The following is a 16,605-nucleotide window of genomic DNA, read 5'->3' on the forward strand; positions in this document are numbered from 1 at the left end:
GACTAATTCAACAAAACATGTGCAAGAAAAAATCCTTTTTTTTCTTTCACATCATTGAGAATTCAATAAACCATCTTCAATGTGATAACATACATGTTATTGCAACATTGTCTAAATCAGGCCTACAACATACCTTGGTGCTGGTAAAAATCACTTTAGTGATTTTGCAGTCTTGCTTGATAAAATAACATTTAGGGAAAATTGTACTTTCAGTAAAGTGAATTAGCTTATTCTGTCTACTCTAGGGAATCTGCCTTATGCAATACAGGGTGTCCCAAAAGTCACTACCCACTTCTTTTTTTCTATTTCGTTTCAGGTATTATTTGGAGAGGCCATCAGAATATGAAAACTGAAAAAAAGTTTTTGTAAGCGTATCATTCCCTAAACCATGGCTCGCCAATTGACATTGGAGCAGTGTTGCAAAATTGCGTTGCAAGGTTTTTCAGTCCCTGACTGCAGTTCAGCGCGCTTTTTAGAAGCTTTATGGCCGTCACACTGCTCCAACATGTAACACAATTTATGTTATCCATGACAAGTTTCTTAACATAGGATCTGTTCTTGACAAACCATGCAGAAAAAGGCCTGCTACTACCGTCGCCTATGAAAACGCTGAACTCCTGGAGCAGGCGTTCGAACAAAGCCAGGGAAAGTCCATCTGGAGGGCTGCACTGGAACTCATCATCAACAAAAGATCAATTCAGCGGATGCTTCGGAGAGTGATAAAGCTCCACCTGTACATTCAGGTTGTTCAAAAAGTCCAAGAGAAAGATCATGATGCTCGTTTGGAAATGTGTGAACCACTTCTACACCATTACCAAAATGACCCTCAGCTCTTGGAAAACTTAAGGTTCAGCAATAAGTCTATCTTTCATCCCTCTGATCGGGTTAACCGACACAACTGTTGAATTTTGGTAAAATCAAACCCAGCAGAAATTCTTGAGCATGAACGAGACTCTCTGAAGCTGGTGGTTTGGTGTGCAATGTCTAGCACTCTTTTGCGATGCATCCGGTAACTTGACCACCGTTACAGGGGAAAATTACTTGGAGATTCTCCAGGAGTTTTCTGTGCCACAACTTCAGGCAATGAGTGACCTTGCTAATGTATTGTTTTCAACAAGACGGAACCCCTCCCCACATTGCCAGGTTAGTCAGAGATTTCCTGATCATCAAGTTTCCTGACCGGTCGAAAGGGTCCCCTTGAATGCACTCCCCTGACCTTACACCTTGGTTGTCGAAAATGGAGGTGCTCATGTGGAGGTCAAAATCAGACATGATGTCTCTGCTCACTGTGCCACTGTGCCACCCTGATACTGTGGATGTCTACAAAAGACTCACCGATTACCTGAGCACCAACTCTCTCCTTGACCCTCTCCAGTCTGGCTTTCGAGCTGCCCATTCCTTGAAACAAGCCTTACTAAAGTGGCCAATGACTTCATCAGAGCTAAGTCTCAGAGCAACTTTTCCCTCTTCCTTCTCCTAGATCTTTCCTTTGCTTTTGACACTGTTGATCACTCGCTTCAAATCCAAATTATAAGCTCCATTGGTATCAGTGACACTGCTCTCTCTTGGATTACTTCCTACCTGTCTGACCTTGAACTGGTTCTCTTTTCTCTGTACACCTCCTCTCTGGGCAGTCTCATTTCCTCCTTTGGCTTACAGTACCATCTGTATGCTGATGACACTCAAATCTATCTGTCCACCCCTGACCTGTCTCCCTCAGTCCTGGATAAGGTCTCATACTGCCTGTTGACCATCTCATCATGGATGTCTGACTTTTCTGATTTCTGAAACTTAACCTGGATAAAACAGAACTCATCATCTCCGCCCCTCCCAAATTCCAAATCTCCCCCTGACATATTCCTAACTATTAACAGCACTGTTATGCGTCCCTCCCCTCAGGCACGTTGTCTTGGTGTCACCTTCAATTCTGCCCTCTCATTTACCCCCATATTCAGAACTTTTCCAGGTCCTGTCACTTTCATCAACGCAACATCTCCAAAATCTGCCCCTACCTGTCCGCAGAGACCACCAAACTCCTTGTACATGCTCTTATCATCTCTCGTCTGGACTACTGTAACATCCTCCTCTCTGGTATTCCACTAACCCGACTCTCTCCTCTACAATCTATTATGAATGCTGCAGCCAGACTCATCCATCCTTCCCTCCGCTCCTCCTCCGCTGCATCTCTTTGTAGTTCTCTCCATTGGCTTCCATTTCACCTTAGAATCAAATTCAATCTTCTGTGCTTTGCCTTCAAATCCCTCCACAGTTCTTGTCCCACTTACATTTCTGTCCTGGTAAAAAAAAATACTCCCCTAGCCGGTCTCTTCCCTCCTCCAATGACCTATTAATGACTTCCTCACTCATAACCTCATCACACGCACGACTCCAAGACTTTTCTAGAGCCGCCCCGACTCTCTGGAATGGTCATCCTCGTCCTATTCAGCTTTCTCCTACTTTCTGCTCGTTTAAAAAAGCCCTCAAACCCCATATTTTCAAACTTGCCCTAATGTAAGAGTCTTCAAGGCGTCAGAACGTGATGGCAAGCCTAGCAAGTAAAACTGAATTCATTAAAAGTGTATAGTGACTTTTGGGACACATTGTACATGCATTAATCCCCATCTATGAGATCAACTCCCAAGCATCTCCAACTTAGGTAAACATTCCTATAGTATATTATGGGAATCAAATGTATTGATGTTCTTTTCAATTATATTACTAGATCTCTTTTAAAATCCTTTCCACATTTAGAGACAAAGTGGAAAAACTCTGTAATTGCCCCCCCCCCTTAATATGGTCTTTCCACTACGATCTCCCCACCCCCATCAGTGGATTCTAGAACATTTGTAGCTTTAAGGTTACCACTGCTTTACTCATCTTTTGTTGTTAGTACAGAGTCCACCTTTGGAAACCCATTGTTTTTCCAATGAGCTGTGTATCACACGTGTAAAGCCAAGCTTCAGAAAATCTTTTACAAACAATGCAGCTAGGCTATCTCACCCCAAGGCAAGACGAGCAGATCCAAGCAGTATTAAGCTGCATACACATGTGCAATATTAGTCTTTCTTTCACAATCCTTTCCAACGACTATTATTGCATGATGCATGAATGAGTGTTGTACATACAGCATGGTTCTGCTCTATGGAGAGGGGAGGGTGAGAGCAACGGAGCAGCACCCCGCTGCGTGCTCTCTCCCTTAACTTGCATTAGTATCGTTAGTCGTCCATCGTCTGTGGATCCTCCAGGACGGTCGTTCAGACGATGAACGACTGGCACTGTACACACGCCAGATTCTCGCCCAATATTGGCCCTGAGCTGATTATTGGGCGAGAACCCTTGGACGTGTGTACGTAGCTTAAAACACACATCAGATAATGGTCGTCTGAGACCAATTCCGTGTGCATTGTGTGCAAAAATCAGACATGTATAGTGGTCCCTTGATGTTGTTGATCAATAATGAATGACCAAATGGGAACAACCGCTGTTTATGGGGTGTCGCTCACTCATCTGCCCGTGCGCATCTCCCTGGGAAATAATCTGCAGATCGATGAACGATCGATCGACAACGACTGCTGTGCACTCCAATGGAGGAGAGCATGGTGGGGTGTCGCTCACCCATACTCCCCCCTCCTCTCTCGATAGATCAAAATGGTGCTGAGTGTACAGCGCTTGTACATTCATCTGTCACTGAAAGTGATCACAAGAAAATAGTTTCCAGCGACAATCATCTTACTTCCATCCGATGTTTCTATGGGGCTTTAGCCTTTAAAATGCTCTCGGTTAGCACTACATAACTTCTGTCCTTGAAGGACTTGGGCAAATGCCCTTTTTTCTAATTAGACTGGCTGTGTGTCCCATCTGGAATCCTGTAGTGCGGAGGTTTAGAATGTCTAATAAGGTGAACTGTGTAGGTTGTAGAACCTGATATTCCAGATTGTTCTGGCAGTCTTCCTCTGCAAGGTGCTTGGTTAATCCCTTCCTCTCTGATGTTCTATCTCCACCATAATACAGTGACATGTATGCTCCTTCTACTTTCTGATCAGGAACTTTTGCTACATGGATATCGCTTTAAAATGGTATATTGTATTTAAACTTTTTCATATTAATAAACAGTACCATGATTGCCTGGCCGACTGAACAACCTGACAAATATATACAGCTACCCCGCAAAAAATATGTACAGCAAATTCCAAATATCCAATGTACTCTTGGGTCTCTTTGACCCAAACATTGCACAAGAAATTCATATATATTCTTTTTTGTCTTGTGGGTGATGTGGGTAAGGCTAGGTACACACATGCAATATTGTCCTTAGAAAACGAGCAATTGATCAACGATTATTCACAATTTTTTTGAATGATCGTACTGTGCATGATTCTGTACATACTGTAACGATGCGATTGTTCAAATATAATCCAGCAATAATGTACGCAAACTAGATACGATCATTTGAACGATGCAGGAAGTGATGTGTACCGGAAAAAGTGTACCGCAGAAAAATCCACGATCACTGAACGACTATACACACAATAAATAGCGAATGATCGTCGCCCAATTAGATCTGCCGGTATGGTCGTTCGTTTCCAGCAACCTTACTCGTTCATCGTTGTCGCTGACCAGTCATTGTGGACATTTTTTATTAACGATTATCGGCCAATCAGTCGTTAATCGTTTGTTTCCAACGATAATTTTTGCACGTGTGTAGCCTAAGAGTTAAACTTTCTATAATACTTCTATTTCTCTATATGTTCACAGGAAGTGAAGGAAAATCTCCCCAATGTGGACAAAAGCCAAGTATCTTCCATGTATTTTTTTGGAAAGGTAAATTCACAATGGATGCAGAGAGCGCATTGCAGAAGTGTAAAATTTACAGGTTACATGTTTCACAAATAGCATATTTAATAACAGAAAATTCAAGAAAATTTCTGAATGCATTGTGATTCTCTGGGCTTGGCTCGAGCCCCCCCCCCATGATAGATACAGGGGAAGTAAAGGTAAATTGGATGATCCCTGGGGTATAAATTACGAAAGGGGATTAGTGTGGGTGCTCAGCCAAAGGACAAGGGTTGTAGCAATAAAAAAGGAGGGGAAGGAAAAGTTGAGAGAAGAAGACGGAGTGGGCCTGAGGCCAGCTGCACCCAAGCCACAACAGCGCCCGAAGTGTTAGGAGTAAGTAGGAGGTCATTTAATACATTTTTATTAATTTAGGCAATTAAGGTAATTTAGTAGTAAGTAGTTAGTAAGAGTAATACAAAGATTATTTAAATATTACCGGTAATTCAATAATAATATTACTCCTGTAGGTTCGTAGGTGATTCATCGGGAAAGGAGTGAACACACAAGTGCATACCAAAAATTGTTTTGTACGCAGAGACATACATAGAAAAAAAAGTTGTATAACACAAGTAGTTTAAAAAAAAAAAACAAATAATCTGACAATTTTACCAACAGGGCCTAATCTGTATGATACAGACAATACTCATAACTACTATTATCATACTCTTTAGTCCTCTCCACAACTTCCTTCTGACCCAAAAGTCTCTGATCCAAGAATCCCTAACTCAAGAGTCCCCCATAATGTTTCCCACTGCTACATTCTTATAGTAACCTATACTAACTTGAGCACCCCATGATCTGAGACCTTTATCAGCATATCAATTTATGGTAATATGGTGCTGGTCCTCTCCATTGATTTTATAGTAACATAAATAAGGAGTTGCTTGTCAACCCCCCAAGTTGATCTAATTAAGTTAAGAACAGTTATCATAACAATTAAACGTGTTGTCCCAGGTATGAACAAGCAATGTTTTGGTTTCTACCAAGGTGAGAATAATCACAGAACCTTGGACTTTGCATTAAGGTCATTAATATGCTAATTTATAAACAGAAGGCATTGTTGTCCAAATCAAAGGATATGGTAAACTTCACCTGAACCAATGTTCTCACTCTTCAACTCTTTGAAGTTATCCAAGGTTGGCCAAAATTTCTATCCTTATGTTATCAAGTTTTGAAAATGTTGAATGTTACAGTGTCCCATATATCATTATACTCAGTAAAAATGCCCATATATTATAATGCTCTCACCCCTCCTACAATGAAACAAAAAAATAAGAGACAAGTCTCCACCATTGGAGGGCTGAGAAAATGTGCTTTATGCCTTATTTAAATACCTGCGCTAACAGAGGAACATAGATTACTTCAAGTAGACCCCAAGTATTTGGATTACATCGGATAAGGTGAAGTACCTGACATTTCTCAGTGTTAATTCAAGACTGCTATTTAGATTCACTGGGTCCTCCGCAGGTTCCTCAGGAAGTCTTGTTTCCTGCAGCAAACTCTCAGGAAATGTAGGCGTAAAGAATGCGCAATGCATCATAGTAACTGTGCATCAGCTAATAATGAATCCTTGCAATATACAGTAAAAATGTATACTACATATCCTGTTTAGATTATATGTTCTTATGTCCTTATAGTAGGAAAGACAGAAAGTAAAAATATAAAAGCAATAATGGTTATGTGATCGAAATTAGATGAGATGTGGCATCTGTTTTGAATTTATTCATCTCCATAAATGCAAATAAAATGCAAAAAAAAGCAACGATTAAGCACCCAAACAGATCTGTGTATTAGGGGGAAATATAATTTTACAATTTTACATTTCTTCCCTTGGATTTTAGTTTTCAAAGCCAACCCTGTTATATCAGAGTCATGAAAAGTCCCTTCAACAATCGCCCACTTTTACGACACTCACCCCCTTTGAAAGAATTTGTGCCTCCGGTCCTTATGCCAAGGGTCTTATTTCCTCCATTTATCACCTCCTCCATGTGTTTGCACAGGGTGTTTCTGGCAAATTTGCCTATATGGGAAACTAGGAAGCCATTTTGGGCCGTGCCTTAGACAGAGATGAGCGGTCCAAGCTCTGGGAGGCTGCAAATAAAAGCTCCGTATGCACACTTTACAAAGAAACATGGTACAAAATTTTGTTCCGGTGGTATCACACGCTGGATATGCTGCACAGGCTGTTCCCAGTTGCAGATGCTCTTTGCTGGAGATGTGGATTCTAGCGTGGGACACTGGAGCACAATTTTTGGTTCTGTCCCACTATTTATAACAATTGGGACAGGGCTAATAAGCTAATCACAGAAGTGACCCAGTAGCGGTTCTCCCTTGACCCACTCCACCATCTACTGGGATTGCCCTTTACGGGCCTCCCCAAACCCACATCTTAGTTTATCACACATATCACACATCACACCATTTTGTGGCGGCCCGTACTTTAATTCTGGCCAAGTGGAAATCCACACCCTCCCCCCCCTCTTTGGAGGACTTGCATGCTGGTGTCCAGGAGGTCCGTTTGATGGAATATCAGAAATAATGTTGCTAAGTTCTGGGATCAGGTTCTGGGTTCAGGTCTGGGAATCTTAGGATGCCTATTATGCCCATTTACATGTTTAAAGTGTTGATTTGACTATGTGTGCTCCTGATTAATCATCATTTTGGTGCCCCCTCCTCCTTATTGTCCTGTTTAGACCCTATCGGTTTTTTGTTTTTTTTTTGTATACTGGAAATTCATCTTTTACGTTCTCACCATATGGGAATATATTATTCGGTTTACATTTTGCTGCTATTTTTAAAAAAAATGCTATTTGATTGATCCTATGTGATGTACTGTTAATCATCCGGTATACTATACATTAGGTTTATATTTTTGTCCTTTCCCTGTTTTTTTGTGTTATTGTTTATGAAAATTCTTAATAAAAATTCAGTTTAAAAAAAAAAAAAATTCATGAAAAGAACTAATCAAAGAGAGTTTTTCGGCAAATTAGTTAAAACGTGTTTACTTAGAGTCAAAGCAATAACAATTGCAAGAAAACCATAATTAATTATAGCTATATTGTGAAAATTACATGCCAAACTGTAGCACATACAGCTATATAAACACTCAGAGATGATATCAGTAGTCTACGGCAGGTGAGCTAATGTCTGCTTACAGTATTAGAAAGCAGAGAGGCCCAAGTGCTGAAGTCTGTGTATATGAAGGTTATATTCTAATAATTATATATTAGGAGGCAGAGGAATGCTTTATTTAGATTCTTATTTATTAGCAGGCAGAAAAAGATTGCCTCCTAGATTGTAAGCTCTTCAGGGCAGGGTCCTCTCCTCCTGTGTTACTGTCTGTATTTGTCTGTCATTTACAACCCCTATTTAATGTACTGCGTAAAAATGTTTGGCACTATATAATTCCTGTTTATTAATATTATTAATAATAATAATAATTATTATTATTATAATAATAAGACCTAAGAGGCAGGAGTAGAGGTCTGTATTCAAATATCTCTGCTTTAGAAGACATAACAAAGTTTGTATTCCGATTTATGTGTATTAGGAGGCAGAGGGAAGACTGTATTGTGATATTGCTGAATTAAAAGACAGCAAGAGTACAATATCATGGACTTAGGCAAAGTCAAGTGACTTAGGCAGACTTGTTGCAGCAAATGAAGGAAGCTTTATCTCTGTCTTCCCTAGCCAAATATGCATTTATCAGCAGCCCAGAGAGGGACCTCAACTTTCTGTGTCTTTTATATCTGAGGGTTTCCATACTTTAAGGGGCAAAAATACCATCAGAAATTCTTGTTTTAATATTGGGCATATTTATTGGCAACTTTAGCAGCAAGACTTCTGCACTTACATTTTTGAATGTCAACTTTCCATCCATTGTATGGAAGTTTTATTGCCTCTGTTGGTTTTGCTGCTTCAGATGAGTTGAGAAATAGTTATAGAAATTGTTATATCTACAAAATGACTCTTCCTTTGAGCACAAAAAAATGATATATATATACATTTGTTATGTAATACCTCTTTAAATCTCTATGAAAGCTCTACAGGAAAGTTCTCAAGCTGTTGCTTCATCATCTTTTTAGGTGCAAAATTCCATTATATTCTTGGGGTATATCTGCAGAGGAACCCCAAGTATTTTCTTTATTATGATGAATCCAGGAAAACAACTTTTAAAGTTGTGTTGACACCTTCAATGCTTTCCGTAGCTTTTGTCCACAACAGAAATTGATAAACTTCTTGTTATTCTCATTATTATTCTTTGTTGCTAAAAAGAGCTTTATTACCTTATGCCTCTAGTTATTAAGGTTTTAAAGTTCAGAAGGCGAGAAGTTCTATATAGAAAGACAGTTAGATCTTTGTACTAGAGAAAACATGTTACAATACGGTACCCGGTACCAAGGTAAATGGGGTGTTAGCATCATGTAGAGTATAATTGGCCATAAAAGGGATTTTAGCAAACAAAATGTCATTCATTTATGTTTTTTTTTTGAATTGTATGTATAGCCAAACAAGTATTCCAACCAGTCCCAGAAAATGTGGTTAGATTATGAAATGTTTTTTAAAGTTCTCTGTGTCCCTGATCAATAGATTTACTTTTTCTATTTGTCCAGGTGACCACTGCAGCCAAGACAGAACATGATTGTAAATCCAATATTTTACAGTTGTCACCATAAAAGATAACGGCAGAAAGGTGAAGGCAAATCTTCCCAAGGAAACAACTGTTCTGATGATAACTGTATAGGAGTGTGATTGCCATCATGTTGTAGAGATTTTCTCTCGCATCCTATTGCATTTCTGGGACTGGTAGTCAAATCTTTCCAACAGGACAGAAATTCTTTGACTTTAGTCATTTCTGGGGTATTTGGACCAGACATTCACATAAAATGTGACTGATGTATTTGTGGCTGGTCTAGGGACATCATAAGGTTCTTCCTCTTTTGGTAATGCTAAATGATGCAGATAAAACCATTTATGTTAGGCTAGGTACACACGTGCAATGGTTCTCATCCAATAATCGGCTCAGGGTAAATACAGCACCATCCTGGCGGATCCACGAACGATGGACAACGAACAATCTTAATAGAAGTGAAGAGGGAGAGAGCCCAGCGGGGTGCCACTCAATCGTTCTCCCCCTCCCCTCTCCATAGAACAGACCGGTGCTGTTTGTACAACGCTCGTTCATGCATCGTGCAGTCGTTGGAAAGGATCATGAAAGATCCTCTCTATTGATAATTATTACACGTGTGTACATAGCCTTACTAAATGATCGCTGGTCTCTGTGTAGATGAGCTCAGATCAGAGCTGTGACCCCTAGGAGGTGTCCATGCCACCCAGGACTTACACAAGAAGATGAGTGCTGGGCAAAGTTTTATTGTGCATTATCAATTTATCAAGTAGCTCTGCAGTGACAATCCCCATAGATCTTTCAGCACATGTTTCAGGAGACAAATCCTGCCTGGTGCAGGGAGGAGGCTGCAACCTACAGCAGTCATACAACATGGAAGCTGTCCCCTAGGACATGTCCTCCAACATACATGTTCCCAGCTGCTCTACATGGAGTGGTGACTACTGCTATAAAGGTGCAGAGAGCTCACCCCACCCCCTCCCCCATGTAATAGTAAAGGGAGAGGAGCAACTGAGGTAGGGGGGAGGGACTTTGAAATCTTCACCAATCAGCTGGCGGGATCTGTGTGCCAGGTTGGTCGGTCGTCCAATGAGCGTAGAGCAGTAGGAGTGGGGCTGGGTATGTTTGTGAGTGCAGTGCATGAGCAGAGGGGGTGGGGGGGTTGTGCGGGCTCAGAGCTAACTGTACAGTATGAATCCAGGGGGACAACCGAGACTTTCTATCAGCAAGCTGTAACCTTGTGCACACAGGAACAGGCGACAGATAGAGGTGAGTCATGGGGGAGTCACTTAAACTGGCTGCAAGTGAAGCTGTGACAGTATGTGATTGCTAGCTCTTTAGCCCAGTGCCTATATAGTTGCATTCTATACGCCAGTCATAGCACAGAGGCTTGGCTAACCCTTGCTAGAAATGCACAGCTCATGCTTTACAATAGACTTTCCCGCTGTTCACACACACGCTCCCCTCCAACAAGCTCCGCACTCATATATTCGGTATGTCTCTTTAAATTTAAAACCCCAGCTAGACATTCTCGCAGTTAGTGCGCACGCGCTGATCTGCATTCGCGCTGTATTTTGGGAGATGTAGTTCTTCCGGGTTTGCTTCCTATTGGTTACTGCGCTAGTTACAATACACATCCCGTCAGGCGTTGCGGCCAAGGGGAGGGGCGATAGCTCCACCGATAAATACTAGACTTGAATTGAGCGGCGGGAACAGATTCTATCGATGAGACTGATGAGGTTATCACTGTATCTCGGACAGATACCGGGTGATCATTAAATGTGTAAGTATTATAGGATCAGATCAGCTATATGGGGCATAGAGCAATGCTGGGTACGTGCTTAGCATAGCCTGTATCATGGATCGGTTACATTATGTATCGATGGATGATCGCTATGTTTGTAGGTCAGTCTGATCAGTGCTTTGTATGGTCGCTGTATAATAATTCGGTGCAATGTATAGATCAGTATTTGTTGTGCAGTGGAATGTATATAAAGTAAGATGTGATGGGTATTGCTGTGTGATATATATATATATTTTTTTTTTTTTTTTTTGTTACAGGTGGCCATGCCTACCAGAGGCATCAAACGAAAATTTTCTGATTGGGAAGGGTCTGAGCTGGAAGGACACTTGTCCTTTCAGACAGACAGTTACTCCTTCTACCGTCAGGCCTTACTCAACATGTCACTTGAAAAGTTCAACAAGGGTCGTACGATGTTAGAGCCTAGCTTGCGACGCTATGTTCTCATCGCCAACACTCTGAGAATCATCCAAGAAGATATTCACCATGAAAATCCTTGTCCTCCCATGGACAATGGAATCCCTGCCACATGTGATTTGCCAACTGGGAATGTCATAAGCTCTCTTCTTCCTCCAGATTTGGAAAATATCTTTCTACCTCCTGTAGAAGATGAATTTTCTGTATCTACTGCCATTGCCTCCATTTTGAGGGAGTTAGAAAGTGTTTTGGATGAAAGTTGTCCACAAGGTGTTCAACGACCTTTGGTCACGCAGGATCCTGAAGCCAAGGCAGAGCCTGTCAACCAAGTCAACAGCCATGAGCCTTTTAAGGAAGAAATCTTTAATAATAATTCTAGCCCCATGGGAGATAGTCAAGACATCGAATTATTAAGACAGATAATGATAGCTGCAGCCTGTTCTGAAAACCTCCCTGCATCTGCTCCAGTTGCCCTACCTGAGCTTCCACTTATGGACACTTCTTCTGTCTTGGAACCGGCACCCATTCCATCCACCTCACACGCTAATGCTGAAACACCAGAAGATATGGACACTTCCAGTCCTGAACCGATGGAGCCTCAAGTTCCGACGGGGAACTGTTCAACTATTGCAACTGAAGATCTCAAACCTTCAGAACCTGTCTTTGGTAGTTTCGAGATCCTGCGTTCTAGTTATCTTAATGATATCTCCTTTGATGACCCTTTTTCGGACATTGACACTTCTGTATTTGAACGAGAATCTCAGTCTGTAGGCCCCTCCAGCACTCGTTTGTCTGCATCAGAAGACCTTTGGTTTCCTTCCTATTGTAGCGCTCCATCTTACAGTGGTAGCCAAGGCAAGCGGGAAAATAATGACCTTGATAACAGTTTTGAAATCCTTGTTGGCTCCTGACATCTTCTTAAAGCAAGACTTAAGTTTTTGTTTTTGATGGGCCAGTATAAAACATTTCTGAACTGGAAAAACTTTTGAGATTTTGCATATTTGCACAAAACAATATGCTGTCCTTTTGCTGGTTATCTTGCATTTATTGTAAGAATGGTGCCTACAAACCAGTAACTAGAGGTGTTCAGTGTTTACAGAAGCAGTATTTACCTTGATAAGACTTGTTATGACTGATCCACTGGTGCATATTGCTTCCTATTTTTTTTTATTAGAATTTTAATACCATAATGTATTATAGGGATTTGAGTTGCTAGTGTGTTCAAGGGACGGGCAACTGGCAATGTCTTCTGTGAAGAATGTATTTTAGTTGATTTTATTATTATGTTCAATATGCAGATTGCCTGTCAAAACGGAGTTGCACCCCCTTTTTTCACTTCAGGTGCTACATAGCCACTTTACTGGGGTTGGAGGTAACTTGGTCTTCCGTTTCTTGATACACATCTCACAGCTAGCTTACCAGTCGGCTATTTCAATTTTTTATTTATTTATTTTCTTTTTTCAAATTTAGATGCTTTCTGTGCTCATCTCCCTTCTGTAAACCGTCATGAGGAGTGTCCCATTATTGCTAGGCGTTAGGAAATTGTAAGTTATCTGCTTGTAATATTAATTTCATCAGCAGAATCTCAGGTCTTGATTTCCATATGTTCATGTCTCTTTGTGTGCATTTGATATGAAAAATCATATGAAGACAGAAAGTAGTTTGGTCCATTTTGGTGTGGACTATTTTAAATATATGTGATATACCTCTCTATTCCTCAGTGCAGTGATGAATTGTTCAATGGACTGCATCCCGGTGAATATTCAGATTCAAAATGGCTACCTGTAGGTCGTTCAGGTTACACCACCACTGGAAAGTGCTTGGAGTTTGATAAAACCACCAACAGATGAGGAACTCATCCATAAATGAGTTGGATCAAATGCAGTAACGGATGTTACCCACACATTGTTGGCTGACATAACTTTACTAAACTGATCTCTCACTGTGGCCCTGATGTATTAGAGTTCTCCAAGGCTGTAGAGAATACACTTTCAACAGTGAAGCTGGGTGATCCAACAAACCTGGAATGGATCTGGTCTAGAATTGAAAACATTTGCTAGCAAATGTCTTTCCAGGTTTGCTGGATCACCCAGCTTCACTGTTGAAAGTGTATTCTCTCCAGCATTGGAGAACTCTAATAAATCGGGGCCTAAAGGTTACTGTTCATCAACTTTGCTATTTGCACAGTTTTGGTCCCAAGGGACACTCGAAAAATGGGATTCCTCACACGTATGTAAGCATTGCTTATAATATATGCTTATAACATATAATATGCTTTAAAAATGACAAGAAAATTCACCTGGCAAATACAAATATCTTTTCAGGTAAAATGTATTTTCATATTTTTAAAGAATATAAAGGAGCCATTTCATTTTGCACAGTTTGTTTTGAAAAAAAACTGTTATTTAATGTATATATTGTGTAACAAAAATCTATGCAAAAAATTATTGCTATATATTTTTTGTTTTTCTATTTAAGAAAAAATAAATGATTTTGAAATAAAGAAGTTCTGGTTACTTAGGACTTGGGGGGGGGGGGGGTGTGTGAAATAAATATATATATTATATAAATACAGATATATATTATATAAATACAGATATGACCTTTCAGCTTCCTGGCTAATCGAATACACAGCTTGGTAATTGGGGGAATGCTAAAAAAAAATTGTAGTTTCACAAAAGGTAAAAATAAAATGTCTGCATTGACAATAATGTGTAAAGTAGATTAGGTGCTCCACTATTATTTATATATATATATTTGATATTCGTAACCATAACTGCTCCAAATCAGGGTTATTCAGTCTCACTCCTTTGAACGTCTGGTTAGGCAGCCTACAAGGTCATATCCGATCATCTCTAGTGCAATTCATCCCTAGTGCAAGCGCTTAAATTATTATTCAGTATTTTTATAACGCCAACATATTACGCAGCGCTTCACAAAGTTTTGTCTCTAGCTGTCCCTCAATATTTTTTTTTTTGTGGGAAGGATGGATGAGTCTGGCTGCAACATTTGTTAGACTTTTGTAGTTGGAAGGGGTCTTTCATACAGCGCCATTCTGTGCTCTATGAATAGGTGGGAGAACGAGCAAAAGGCAGCCACTGCACCCTCTCCCCTTCACTTGTATTGTAGTTGCTCGTCGTTCATGGATCCACCAGGACGGATCCATTACCAACCTCTGATGGCTGCTGTACACACGTCAGATTCTCTTCCAATACTAGCCCTGAAGCAACATATATAATCGAGCGAGAATCTTTAAATGTGTGTACTGTACTTTACTGTACAGTGTGTACTGTAAAGTCAACACTGTAATGTAAATGTTCATACAGCTTTTATAATTTAGGCATTTATAAAGATGTTTTAAACCAGCGTTCACCAACCGGTGGTCTGTAAGGAAACTTTGGTGGTCCACAGGTCTGGCTGGTACACCCTCCACGGGATTAGGAGAAGGACCCCGCTCGGGGGACGCACCGGCCAGAGCCGCGGAACATATCCCCCGCACAGATCCCAGGCTCAGGCAAGTGAGCGGGTTGATTCCAGAGTCACAACCTTGGATCTTAGAGTCACAGGCTTAGATCTGCAAGGAGAGAGTGGGCGGATTCTGGCATAATGACATCACTCTGGGGGAAGTTTCTTCTTTGAGTGACAGCCGGCTCCCCGTGCATGCACGGTCTGGAGCCGGCAAATTTAGTGGTCTGCCGGTCTGAAAAGGTTGGAGACCACTGTTTTAAACCAAGGTATTATTATTAATAATAGTAAAAACAGGATTTATATAGCGCCAACATATTATGCAATGCTGCACATTAAATAGGGGTTGCAAATGACAGGTGAATACAGACGGTGACACAGGAGGAGAGGACCCTGCCCAGAAGAGCTTACAATCTAGGAGGAGGGGAAAGAGAAGAGATAGAATAGGGAAAAACGCCTCCCAGATGCCCCAAAACACCCATTGGTGTCAATAGGGGCATTTGTGGGCATTTTAAAGTGTTTTTAATTCTTTTCATGTCCATGAAAGACAAAGATGAAATTCTTATATATAATGATGTATTTCTTTTAATAATACTTATACCTCTAATACATATTATAGAAAGTAGAAGGAAAAAATAGTATATGACAGTAATAATACGGGTCAAATTTATTGTTTTGGCAGCTTTTTGATTATTTATATCTTTGTGTACATATTGTTTTAATACTTTATTTGTATATGTTTATGTATATAGAGATGGATCCTGAGCTGGGCTTTACAGTTGCATTCTTGTAGTTGTTATAAGGAGCCCTCCACCCCCAATAGTCTCTGTGTGCAGTTTATTAGACAATGGTCAGAGAATGACTAGACACAGGGGATGGGATAAGTAGGCTGAGAGGGGGCTGGGCATGTGGGGGGTGTAGATTTTGTCTCTATACAGAAGCTGTGTTACAAGTTCGCCTCTGCAGGCGAGAGACTGACTCATCCACATCGTGCAAAGCTGAGGACGTCTTTGTCTTAATCACAGACACTGAACTCAATACGTTCTAAACTTTAATATGTGTATTATTAATAAACAGGATTTATATAGCGCCAACATATTACGCAGCGCTGTACAATAAATAAACTTCTACATTTTGTTTAATAAATATCCAGCTCAGTTTGGTATTTTACCTGTTTATTTTATCCAAAAAATTGTTAATAACATCCAGGCCAGGCTTGTGATAGCATACAGCGCCTTGCTTCATAAAAGTTACCACCAAATGTGTCCATGGATAAGCATTCGTAGGTTGTATTCACCATTTCCAGTTTTGTATTATTCAATTAAGACAAACTCTCCTCCAGTGTTTCCTAACCAGGGTTTTTCCAGAGATTGCTAAGGGTTCCTACAACGATGAGTATTTTGTAGCTTTCAGGGCAGTTTACCTGACACCAATGATCTTTTTGTAAGGGTGACATTCT

The 16,605-nt window shown here is 40.5% G+C and overlaps 1 protein-coding gene across 2 annotated transcripts; it reads left to right on the forward strand.

Moving 5' to 3' along the window:
* The first annotated feature begins 10,629 nt into the window (after positions 1-10,629).
* Positions 10,630-13,329, forward strand: LOC140343804 (SERTA domain-containing protein 2-like). Of its 2 annotated transcripts, none has more exons than XM_072430685.1 (2): positions 10,630-10,732; positions 11,525-13,329. In XM_072430685.1, the coding sequence occupies exon 2, from the start codon at positions 11,531-11,533 to the stop codon at positions 12,590-12,592; it is 1,062 nt and encodes a 353-aa protein (XP_072286786.1). In that variant the 5' UTR covers positions 10,630-10,732; positions 11,525-11,530; the 3' UTR covers positions 12,593-13,329. The 2 variants fall into 2 exon arrangements, with proteins under 2 accessions (XP_072286786.1, XP_072286787.1); XM_072430686.1 differs by lacking the exon at positions 10,630-10,732 and adding an exon at positions 10,799-11,246.
* Positions 13,330-16,605: the final 3,276 nt, after the last annotated feature.

The sequence above is a fragment of the Pyxicephalus adspersus genome, chromosome Z (assembly GCF_032062135.1).
Source record: "Pyxicephalus adspersus chromosome Z, UCB_Pads_2.0, whole genome shotgun sequence".
NCBI classification, from domain to species: Eukaryota; Metazoa; Chordata; class Amphibia; order Anura; family Pyxicephalidae; genus Pyxicephalus; species Pyxicephalus adspersus.